The following is a 12,240-nucleotide window of genomic DNA, read 5'->3' as shown; positions in this document are numbered from 1 at the left end:
TGGAAGACCTGCTCCTCCTCTGGACTGTACTTCTCCATGATTGTAACTCATCTCCACTTCTGGGTGAGAAAAAAGGCTCGAGGTCACTCTCTGTTACCTGCTCTGTGGCCTTGGGGTTAAAATGAGTTTTACCATTGAGGAAAAACTTGTAGTTGCTGATGGGCAGGGCAGTATAACCCACTAAAGCAGCAGTCATGGGCTTAGCCCATGCTGGCCTGCACCAAATGACCCTGGAAAGAGACAGGAAGAGGGAGATGTCCCTTGAGATGGGATGCAACTCCTGGGCAAACCCTTCACCAGGGCATCTTCCCTGAACTGGGCGGGTCCCTTGAAATGTGTGCAACAAGGCTTCTAGCTGCCTGTGGTTCTGTGGGTGCTCTGCTGAGGTCAAGCAGATGGAGTCCCCTTTGTCTCATCTTTTAATGCCGAGGTTTTCTTGACAGCAAGCATGGGAAGGAAGTTTTTTGCTCAAAAGAGGGAAAGAAAAAAAAAAATGTCACTGGTATGGGCACTGCATGATGGGAGCATCCTCTGCCAAAAGAAAAGAGCCTAGAAGACAAAGTCTTCCCCAAAGGGACAGTGAAACCTAATCAAACTTCATCAGTGTAGACTTGCCCAGGATGAACAGGACCAGAATATTAAACTGACAAAAGAGCAGAGGGAAACCTGTGTTCACCAGTTTTCTCTGTCTTACAAAACAAGATGAGAAGAGTCAATTGATTTTCCTGTGGCTGGTAACGCTTAAAAATTTTATGGGAAGGAAAGGAAGAGTCAGAGTACATGGAGTGGCAGGCTGGAAGTAATCTGCCCCTGGAATATCAGTTAGTGCTTTATAATCGCCCTGCCCTCCTAAAGTAGCTGTTGATTTAGAAAAGGGAAAAAATAAATAAATAAATAAAAAATAATGCTTCCTGCTAGCAAGGCCATGCTTGGAGGATGAAGAGAAAGCAATCTCTGGGATTTGCTGTGGAGGCGGTGTACTGCCTGATGCCCTTATGGACTAAAAGCAACTGCTGAGGTAAGATATGGCACTTCAGGGGGTGAACTTACTAAACACACTTCTAAGAGCACCCAGGGTCCTGGAAAAAAGTCTGGGCTTTTAGGTGCTTCTTGCTTGGCTGCTGGCATTCCTGTCCCCTTTCCATTCCTGATGAAGGGGAGAAAGCAGATGTACAAGGAGCACAGGAGGAGTACGTACCTCCTAGCAGGGAAAAGAAATAGCAAAAGGCCCCTGCCCAAAAAGTTGGAAGGGAAAATCCTTCTTCGGCCAAGGTTGGGCCATGTGGTTTTGTCTGTGAGAATGTGGCCGTTTTCCCATGATGGACTGCTGGGGTTGGAGCACCGCCTGTCTTAACTGAGCCTTAATGCAGGCTAAAAGTCAGCTCGCTAATGGGGTTCTGCTGATTGCTTCCTTCACCCCTTGGCTGCTGTTCTGCCTCTCTCATCTGACATTGATGTGAGTGAAATTAAAGCAAAGGTTTTCTCCCAGGCTACAGGTCGGGCTCGGATGAAGAGCTTTGGTCTCTGTAATGCAGTTTTGGGCTTACAGCCTGCGAGCCTTTGGCAGGTACTGATTGCTGGGGCTAGCGGCTGTCAGTGAGGGTGTGTGAGAGCCTGCCCATCAGCATGGGTGGAAACACTTGCCAAGCAGCAGCTGAGGAGCAATAAGCGTCCTCGGCAGTAGCTCAGCACGAGTGGCCGTGGGACGTAGGCACGGAGGGTCAAGGAGTCTTCACTCAGCCTGTAAGATCCCTGTCCTGCAGGCATCTAATGGTGGCCAACACGTCCTCACCTCAGCTACCCTCGCAGCCCGCGGTTATGACCCTAAAGGTAGTTGTGTATCTAGCAGGGGAAATCCCTGTGGAAATTGCAGGTTGTACGAGTGAAAACAGTAATCACGCTCACAGCAGTCCCCCAGTGAAACTCCCCACCAGCCTCAGTGAAAACACCAGTCAGTCCTTCCAGAGAGGGTGGGAACAGGAGCAGCAATGAAATCCTCTCCAGCGGAACTGGAGAGAGCGTCCTGCGCTGGGAAGCTTTTCCTCTTCCACTTGCAAGAGCAGAATTAAGCTGTGTTGCAGAAAGTAAAGCAAGACTTGGAAGGTAAGGTAACTCCATTGAAACTCTGAGGTACTGTCTTTGAATGGTGCTTTAAGCCGAGCACTGTTTAATGCTAATCCTGTAACATTATATAGATGGGACTTTTTTTTCACTTACACAAAGCAGGAAGGGGCTCAATTCTTCTGTGCTGGGTTTTTTTGGTGTAGTTGTTTTTTGTTTTTTGTTTTTTTCCCCCTACAGCGAAAAGCGATGCTGAGCAGCACAGTCGTGAGCCTAGCTCCAGCTCGCTGTCATTTCCATCTGAATCCACCTGAAGGGGGTGAGCTTTTGGGGAAGAAAGAGGCTTCTCTCCCTCTCCAGGCCAGGATCTGATCTTCAGATTAGCTTGCTGGTTATCAATAGAAGCAACAGTTGCGATTGCAACTCAACACTTCTCCAGCCCTGAAACAGCATTGAAGAAAACAGACTTTTCAATTGCAAGAGCAAGGGGACCGAGACATCGTTTCAGTCATCAGCAATAATTGGCAAAAGGAAGACGGGCATGCATTCTCCATTGACATAGGATTTCTCTCTGGTCTACCAAGATCAGTCTAAAATTTCAGACCTGATTGCTCCTCTAGTCTACGAAACAGGTTGGTAATTTTTTTTTCCATATCTAAAAAATTGTATTTTTTAATGTGATCTGTTAAGTAACATATTCTTTACTGTCTGTCCTGTTTCCCAAGTGGTGCCAGTCTCGCTCTTGTTCTTGGACTGCCATAGTCTCCACTTGTCATTGCCTGCTTGGTCTCTGCTACCGAGTCCGCAGCGACTCAGATTTACGATCTGTATAAAATTCTGTCACCCTCTTTTCATCTTTCCAAGATAGGGAACGTGGTTAAACTTTTCCTCGGTGGAATGAATGTTTCTCAATGCAGAAGGTGGCTGCTGGAAGCAGACTGTGGCCAACGTGGATGCGAGTGGGACGCTGAGGAGCAGTGAAGCAGGGAGGAACTTTCCTTCCACTATATTTTGTGCTTTCTGAGCTCCTGGATGCGAGGCGGGACAGATGATAGCATGTTCCCCGTTATCGTCCTGTGCTCTATGCTTTATGTACGTACGCTTAGGAGTTGGATCTGTTGGTCCCTATATGCTGTAGAAACAGATCTCGAGGGAGAATGTAAAGAGATACTGGAGACGTCTAAAGCTGAGAAGGTAGAGAGGCTGGTATTGAAACTAAGGCTGTATGTAATGCATAGATATTGTTTATGTCTGAAGCTGATAACATATTTTTCCAGCGGGTGCACACACGCTGGAAACACGATACCTTCCTGGGAGCTCTACGTGAGCCGTGCCCGTGTGTAATGACGGGAAGCGACGGGTGAAGAAATCAAAGCAGGTGTTTTAGCGCTATTTTCTATTGGATTAATAATGAGTAACAAATTGCATTAGGCACAGAAGGAATTAAAGCTGGCACAGGATTTAGCTTTCATTTTCCCAGCCCCTTATCTGCTTCTCTCTCTATCATTGATTCCTGTACAGCAAGGAGTTGCCCAGCTGTGTAAATGTTTGTCCACACTCCTCAAAAACGGTAAGCGATTGTTGTGTCAGCAGCCAGCATGAAGGATTAGCCGAAGCGGTGCCTGAAGCCCCTTAGCTATGAGAGCACACCGCAGCTCCGTACTGGCTCTGGCGGTTGGAGCAGTGCGAAGCTGTTCCCCTTGAAGGCAGGGAGAAGCGCCCATCCTCACGCTAAGCAGATCAGGGAGGAATTGTCTCTGAACTATCAGGAGGATAGATGGCCCGTGGAGAGGCAGGGCTATTTACAACTTCCAAACGCTGCATGAAATTAGCAGCAGCTCTTCCATGTGCTTATGGGCTTACTTTGACAATACCTGCCGGGCAATTTGCGGTTATCGCCAGCGAAGTCTCATTACACCACTTAATGGAGTGGGCATTTCAGGTCTGCCCAGCAGGTGAGGGACTGCCATCTCTGAAACATTCATGTGTCGGCAGCAGTCAGGCGGCTTTGGGAAGCGACTGCGCTTGGCATCACCCAGGGTTTGCTCGAGGATGTGGTTTCTTACCAATGTGATGCATGTCCCAGTTTCTTTCCTTCCTGTAGGATGAACAAGCGGTCATTTCTCAGAACTTGGGTGGCCCTTTTGGTGATAACTGCGTGGCAGCGAGGTGAGTATCTCCTGCTCGGGCGCTGGGAGACCGACGCTTGTTGGTTGTGCTGGGAAAGCAGTCACTCTGGAGCAGTGATGTGCCCAGAGACCCCAGAAATATGGAGGGCTTGGAAAACACACCCAGCCCTGGCTGGAGCAAGGACTAGGACCAGGGTGAACTTGGTGTTTCCCACGGGGAGGGAGGAGGGACTGCCAATTTTAAGGGTGAGCGCTAAGCGGGGAGATTGGTGCACCTTCATGGGTAAGCACAGGTACGACTTTTGCACAAGTGGCAGCCTGCATCACGGGAGATGGATCGACAGCCTGCGCAAATGGCCCTCACTTCATTGAGAGCAATGAGGTGACGACAGTTTACATTGAATGAGGAGCTGGCATGCCGCGCTGAATTCTGCTGGCAAAGCCGGCAGAATATAGAGGCCGCAGAAGTTGTTGAGCTCAGTGAGCGATTTACATAGGCATGCCTGTGTCGTTTATATGGCTGTGTGTGTGCACGTGGGGCATCCCAGGGGTTGTGATGGTCTGCCCAGTTCCTATGAAATAGGAGTTTGAAATATGCCTGGTGTTAGGACTGCTGAGCAGGCTGACCAACCGATGTCCAGTAAAGGGCAAATCGGGCGAGCGATAGCAAAGCGTCATGGTTTGCAGGTAAAGCAGTTCCCCTGGGGTGCTCGCAGAGGACATGGACAGCAGACCTGGAGGTGCCTCTGGCGAGGTTGCAGGGCTGCAGCCCATGGCAGGAAGCCTCTCTCTGCGCTCGTACCCCATTCCTTGCGGTGCATTTTGTTTGGCGAAGAGGTGGTGTTCACATCTGGGCTGGATGAGGCCCTGAGCAACCTGCTCTGACCATGGGGTCAGCCCCGCTTTGCGTAGGAGGAGAGACCAGCCTAGATGTGTGGTTGGCTCAAGGCTCTCTAGCAAGGGAACGTGGAGCTGGGGAGTCAGGAAACCTGGAAGCCATTTCCCTGGTCTGCTGCTGAGTTGCCGTTAGGCTGGGGACAGCTGCGGCAGAAGCTGTGGTGCTCTTTCCTTATGCGGGAAATGAGGCCACTGGTTCACCCGTGGGAAATGCCACGGGGGCAGAAATCACAATCGGCGAGGCTTGCTGGGCTGCCTGGCTAGATGACATGATGGCTGCCAAGGTTTGGCAGCATCGCAGTAGTAGTGCTAAAGAAGCTGCCATTGAGAAGCTTTTGCTGAGTTGCCTGTTTGAAAAATGAAGTAAAATCCATGTCTTGTAGCTATGCCTCAGCTGTAATAACTCATCAGGTGTGTTAACAGCTGTGAAGCAACTTGTTTTACTACCTGGCAGCCAGGAGTTTTGCTGTGACCCTTTGGATTTATCCGTGAAACCAGGCTTGGGGCTCAGACACCGTCACACGCCGCCTCCCTTATGTCCGGCGGGGCACTCGGGCCACATGTGTACATCTTAGGAAGTCAGGACACCAGCGGGGCTAGGCCAGGCTTCCCTTTGCCTCCTTTCTCCCCAAGGAAGGTTGGACCGGTTGAGCCTGCAAAGAAGGGTCAGCTGGCGAGTTTCCTTGCTCCCAGGCAGTTTTGAGCAGGGAACATCCTCAGGGCGGCTAGGACAGAGCGTCTCCCAGCTTGGGGAGCACTGAGAACCCCTCCTGTGTCCCTAACGGTGGGGCACAGAGCAAGGTGTCCTGGGCTGGAGGCCCCTGAACAGCGCAGGGCGGGGCCTAGGAAAGAAAAGCACGTCCTGAATCCAGGTGAACAGAGCTGGGATTGTTCAGAGCCCAGTGGCTCATGTCGGCTGAGATTGAATGTTGTGAGGATGCGGTGCTGCTTTTCTACATCAAAGAGGGAAGGATGGGGAGGAAAACTCAGCAAAATCCCTGTTTGCTCTGTGAGGAGCCATACTAGCAGCGAACTGGAAGAAACGGGAGATGAGACGACAGCAGAGAGCTGACAGGGGCTGGAACAGGAAAGCACATGTGCCCTAGGGCCAGAAGTGCCCACCTGCGACTCAAGCCGAAGGAAAATGGATTTTAGTCTGGCAGAAAGTGGCAGGCGTGTGTTGAAACATGCCAAAATCATCCTCTGAAATATTTTTAGGAGAGGCAATTATGTTCACCGGCAGTGGCGTTTGGCAGGAAACCTAATTTTGCCAGGAAATGCTGGAGCAGTGGTGGCACCTCGGGCTGTAACCCAGCGGCAGGAGCGCTCGGGGCTCTGGCGGGATGGACTGGCCGCAGCACCCGGAGGGCTCTGCTGTACAGGCAGGAGGATGGCCGCTGCCAGGCCTGTGGCTCTGGGGGTTGGTCTTGGTGCTGTTTGGTCCCCAGGCACCTGACTATCTCTCTGTCTAAAGCAGCAAATCCTGTCCATCCTGGAGCAGGGAGGAATGGACCTGGTGTCATTGTCCTAATGTGAAGCTGAGACATAGGTGTTAGAATTTGATCACAATCACATGGAAAGCAAAATATGCAGCTGCGAGCTGTATGCACATCTTGTGGTCGTTTTACTGTAGCCCTAAATAATCTCTGGATGATGCTCTCTCTGGCGACCCTGTCCCAGAGCCGGTCCCAGAGCTGGCGCCTCTGCCCTGGCTGGAAACAACATTTGGCTGCTGGCTGTCGGTGCTCTTTTTCCTCAGCAGCAGTGATGCAGAATATGGCATTGTGGCCACGTTTGGCTAGTCACCGTTAGTCTGCAGCCTCCAGTGCCCAGCACAGTTTCACCCCCACCCGAAGCCTCAGATGGTTTTGGTGCAGGCGGGTGGCCAGCAGACCTTCGGCATCCCCAGCACGTCTGCGCCAGGGAAGGAGGTGAGGGCAAGGCAGTGATTTTGCTCTTCACAGGAGGACTATGTTTGCGGATAGGCAACCCTCGGGCCCCTGCCGTGGCCTCTCTGAAGTAAGGCACATCTTGACATTGCCGTAAGGACTCTCTTCTCCCTCTCCTTCCAGCTCACGCCATGGCGAGTCTGTATCCGTTCTGGCAGAACGACACGAAAACACCCAAAGTGGATGATGGAAGCTCTCCTGAGATCAAGATCTCCATCCCATTCATCTTTTTTGGAGCCTCGTACAGAAGCATTTATGTAAGTGGGAAAGCAGACCTTCCCTTTGTTCTTTTCCTTGCCATTAGCAGCTGCATTTTAAACACTCTCTCCCTGTTGTCAGGAATCGGAAGATTTATTAGCACCTACCTGACAAGTTCTTAGATTTCATGAACTGATAGGTTTTATGATTAAGCAAGTCAAAGGTATATTTAATAGGCTAATGTTCATGGGGAAAGAATATAAAAGGCAATAAATTTTCTTTGTAGGTGATTAAATGGTACAGCAAAGCTAAGGCCTTGACAGAAGGCACATTATTCCTGTTACATGACAAGAAACAAGAACATGAAGAGACCCACGGCGGGGGGGGAGAGGGGGGGAAGGGCAATGTTTTGGACCCCTGTGTAGGTGCCCAAAACAAGGACAGGCTGCTGCTGTTCTCAGATGACGGCGCAGCCAAAGCCTGGCACAGCGGACACCGGCTCCTCCAGGCTGGGCTGAGATGGTTCTGCCTTGCAAAAATAATTGTTGGTTTGGGAAGCATCTTCAGCAAGCTCCGGGGAGGCTGCCTGTGGCACCAGTATCACACTGCCCTCGGGGAGCCCTAGGGTCTGTTGCAGACAACAAAGCTAAAGGCAGCAGGCCCGATGCTTTAGCTCTTTTGCCTGGGAGCCCTCGTGCCATGCGGCCACCCTCTGCCAAAAGTCACTCACTCTGCATTTTCTGAAAAACCAGCAGCTTTCTACCACCTGCAAAGGCTTGCTCAAACCACGGCGGGTTTCTCTGTGCAGGTCAACAACAACGGTGTGATTTCCTTCAACGCGCTTGTCAGCCAGTTCACACCAGAAGCCTTCCCCCTGACCGACGGCCGGGCCTTCGTCGCGCCCTTCTGGGCGGACGTGCACAACGGCATCCGGGGAGAAATCTACTACAGGGAGAGCACGGATCCCGAGCTGCTCAGCAGAGCCTCCAAAGACATCCGCAAGCACTTCAAAGACATGTCCTCTTTCTCTGCCACCTGGATCTTCATCGTCACCTGGGAGGAAGTCACTTTCTACGGAGGAAGCAGCACAACTCCGGTGAGAGCGATCAGCTGTGCTTCTTAACGGATGGTGTTTCATGGTTGGATATATGTCTGTGTGCGTGTGTATGTATACACACATACATATAAAACTGTCCCAGCCTTTGCGTATATAATTGAGTGAGTCGCTTCGTCGTCCCACTCCTCAGTTCCCTTTTGGGCAGAGGAGCACCATGCTCCTTTTTTTCTCTTTTCTGCGAGAGCCCACATGAGCCTCACTCCCTGCTCTCAGATTTCCAGGGAAAGCATTGCCTCTTTGGTGTTTGCAGGCAGCATATCTAAACAAGGCTCTGACACCATTTAGGGGTTTTTAGCTTGATCATAGCCTGGTTATTCTTAGTTAGATACAAACGCACACTTCATTTTTTCATTTCATTTTCATTTTTTCACGACCTTCACTTTGCCTGTGCTTCTGCAGCGATAAAACAGAGCTATTTGTGCCGGGGCTACCAGGCACCTTGGAAGAAAGGCCTTTATAAAGAAGCCAAAGTTTTGGCAGTGAAGGGTACCTCTGTTGTGACATAAACCACTCAAGGCTCCCACTCAGTCACCTTCTTGAGGCTGGATTTTGTAACGTGCCCTTCCCTCCTCGCCACGCACATCCACCTGGGATGCAATGTGAGTCTGCTCGGTTTTGCACCCCAAGCTCGCCTCGCAAGCCCATGGCAGCTTGGTAACGCTGCTAACAGCGTTATTTGATCCTTGCCTCTGCGAGGAGGGAGGGCTGCTCCAGCAGAAAAGGCTTTAGCTCAGGAATCTGCTGTAAATTCAGCTTTGGAAGTAATCGACTCTCTGAGGAGTTGGAGACAGGAAAGAGAAAATGGGAGCTTTAATTTGTATTTGTTTGTCAAAAAATGCTTTTGCTTTCAAATCATGCTGGCTTTTTCTGCGGCGGAGGCTGAAACGCGCTTTCTGCAGCACGAATTCAAGAGGCCGGTGAGGGCATCTTGTAGAAAAGGGATGAACAGCTGCTCTGAAATCCTGTGTGGACACTGAGGTAGGAAGGGAAAAACCAAAAGGAATAAAGAGAGCATTTTTGCGATGACAGCTGCCCTGCCTGCGTGGGGAGACTGATCGAGACTGACCAGAGCACCATGCTACCGCGTCAGCTATGGTAGCTGTTATATTTCCATAAATGTGCGAGTCCTGTCTCTGAGGACGGGGACAGTGGTGTGATGTTTTTTAGGGCATGAAGGGCTTTAGAATATCTGGGTAATAAGTGAGACGTGACAGCAGCTGACTTTGGGAGGTCTGTGCCGGTCTGCTGGCACATCGCTGGTAGGGCCTGTGCGGAAGCTTGGGGCGCAGATATCGAGCGATGGATCCCTGCTATTGTTTGGGGAAAGGCTGGCTTAGGATTAGCCTGTGTGCTGTGAGTGCCAAAAGCTGGCTGCTTCTGTCTCGAGGAGTTGGCTCTGATAAAGAGTTCAACTCTTTTCCATTTGTTAGAGAGGCTCGAGAGTTAATGCATTTTTTTTTTGCCAGTCTTGGCAGCACTTGCAGAAAAAACCCCAACTTTTATATATATATATATATATTTGCAGACAGCAAGCAATATAGAGATTTGTGTATTGCCTGAAGAATTACATTTGCAACACAATGCCATTTATTTTGTTATAGAGCAGCCTTCCCGTTCAATAGTGGCTAGGGCTCCGGGTTGGCACGTGCAACTTAAGCAGGAAATTCATTGCAATGCAGAAAAGCTGGAGAAAACAATTTTGTGAATGTGGCCTCAGGGATGCTATGGTTACTGTTTCTCGATGACACCCGAGCAAATGGGTTCGGCTTCCAAGAGCCTTGTTAGATGGCTAGGGCGCTTGCTGGGTGTTTGGCTGTGAGTGCCGAACAGGGAAACACTTGTGGTTAAGATGGCCAGCCATCTTAAACCTCCCCGTACCAAGTCTGCCCCCGCCACCCTCCAAGAGGCAATTGACTGGAGCAGGATTTGTTGCTCCATCGAAGAGTGGTTGTTGCGCTATCAAAGCGATACTGCCTTTATGCGTTAGCGCCTTCTGATCTCGTGGTTGCGGGAAAAGACGTGGCAAAGGTCAGCAAGCGTGCGGAGGAGGTGGAGAGGAAACCGGACGTAGGAGGCAGAATCCCAGGGAAAGGATGCGTGAGTGGAAACAGTGGCTTCCCTTTAGCTGGCTCTCCCACCTGCCCCGGTGTGAACTGTACCATTTACAGCTGCCGTGAGGCAGCTCTGCCCACCCTTCTCTCCCCGCTGATAGCTCGTCCAGGCTGATTCACCTCTGTTTCCGAGATTTCTCTTGACAGGAGTCTAATGCACCTTGGAAGTGACTTCCCTTGTGGCGTGCAAGTAGTGATGCAAAGTGACCTGAGCTCCTCAGTTCTGGCATCTTCCCTTTATCCAGCAGCACGTGACCCGTGGTCAATGCGGAGCGACTCGGCGCTCTGTGCGTGCAGTGCTTGGGGGTTGCTGGCAGGGTAAGCCGTAACGCTTCCTAGCCTGAGGCGGTTCGATCAACGTGCTTTCCTGTATCGCCTGATAATTGTTTCTGTGGCTCTAGTTCCCTGCACAGCTTGCAGCGCCCAAGTATTGCTCTAGAATAATCAAAAGAGAGGCAGCCCACGCGTTGTTCCCTGCTAAAATCCTGCTCGCTCAGACGCAGGAGGAGCAGTTGTTTATCACGGTACTGTCCCGGTGCAGAGGGGTCTAGGATGGGCAGGAATGGGAAGGACAGGAAAATGCAGAAAGCTGAGAGAAGTGATTGGTAGTTCCCAGTGATGACCTCTGCTGCTGGATCTGGATAGAGAGAATATCTCAAGGGGAGAGGCCTCTTCTGCCTTTCCACGCAACCGTAAAAGGGAAGAGCTCAGGGCTACGCTGCCCACACCAGCTGGCAAAGCCTGCCCTTCTCCGCAGGGTGTGGGCTGGCAGTTGTGTGAATATGTCTGGAGTCTGCGGGGCTGGAAACGCAGTCATTTCACGTGAAAGGAGGAACACGAGCAGCGGATCAAGCAGGTAGCGAGGGGATTTGCAGCCGAGCACAATGCATAATATACATGGTTGACTTGGATGTAATCCACCGTTAACAGTATTGTAGGATATGAATGTGGAAGGGAGCGGGTAAGATAATGCGGTGAGGAATAAAGCTAAGATAGGGTAATGGAAGATTACAGATCATAACAACTAGGATCCTGCTAACTGCTTTTTCCCTGCGAGCTTATTCTCATGCTGCCATCTATTGGCGTTACATTGGATCGAGATGGTCTGTCCTCACAGGTGGAGGCAGCAGCAAGGATGGGAGCTGGCGGAGGGTGAGCATATTTCAGGTCTCGTTTGGCCACTGCCACTCTTCACCGTGAGTCTCCCACATCTCGCCCTGGCCAGAGATGAGCGTGGCAGGAGCGCTGGCAGAAACTGAGATATTGAGAAAAGCAGTATCACCTTGTAAACGTGCTCATGTTTTCAACAGGTAAACACTTTCCAAGCTGTCCTGATCACAGACGGAGTGTCATCTTTTGCCATATTTAACTACCATGAAATCAGCTGGACCACGGGGACAGCCAGCGGAGGGGACCCTCTGACCGGTCTCGGCGGGGTGATGGCCCAGGTGAGGCTCTCGCTCCCATATCCCAGTCTCTCAAGCTCTTGGATTGCTGCCTGTAGCTTTCTCGACATATCTGTGCTCACTCATGCCTCTCAGCCCTTCGGCATCCCCAGCACTGGCCCTGCAGGCCAGCACTCCAAAATTTGGTGTTAGCAGTGGTTCCAGAGCCAGTCTAGCTGTCTGAGGAGGGTGAAGTTCCTTGCCGAACTGGAGTCTACCTCCATCGCTTCCTCATGTTATCTCGGCCACTCAATAGAGATTCCCTTAGATCTATATGTACATTTGTATAGATCTATATGTGTATTTGTATGTATATACATGTACATAGATACT

At 50.8% G+C, this 12,240-nt stretch overlaps 1 protein-coding gene across 1 annotated transcript in view; it reads left to right on the top strand.

The window, feature by feature from the left end:
- The first annotated feature begins 8 nt into the window (after positions 1-8).
- Positions 9-12,240, top strand: part of TECTA (tectorin alpha) — a 31,675-nt gene continuing 19,443 nt past the window's right edge. Inside the window, exons 1-8 of the mRNA XM_086766020.1 lie at positions 9-42; positions 919-1,018; positions 1,874-2,103; positions 2,302-2,693; positions 4,166-4,230; positions 7,160-7,293; positions 8,043-8,330; positions 11,773-11,910. Of these exons, the coding sequence (XP_086622146.1) occupies positions 4,167-4,230; positions 7,160-7,293; positions 8,043-8,330; positions 11,773-11,910 (624 nt within the window). The 5' untranslated portion in view covers positions 9-42; positions 919-1,018; positions 1,874-2,103; positions 2,302-2,693; position 4,166. The remainder of the gene's footprint in view (positions 43-918; positions 1,019-1,873; positions 2,104-2,301; positions 2,694-4,165; positions 4,231-7,159; positions 7,294-8,042; positions 8,331-11,772; positions 11,911-12,240) is intronic.

Source organism: Chlamydotis macqueenii, chromosome 24, assembly GCF_036417535.1.
Source record: "Chlamydotis macqueenii isolate bChlMac1 chromosome 24, bChlMac1.mat, whole genome shotgun sequence".
Classification (NCBI taxonomy): Eukaryota; Metazoa; Chordata; class Aves; order Otidiformes; family Otididae; genus Chlamydotis; species Chlamydotis macqueenii.
The sequence above is the reverse complement of the archived record's forward strand: the minus strand, read 5'-3'. Positions and strand labels throughout refer to the sequence as shown.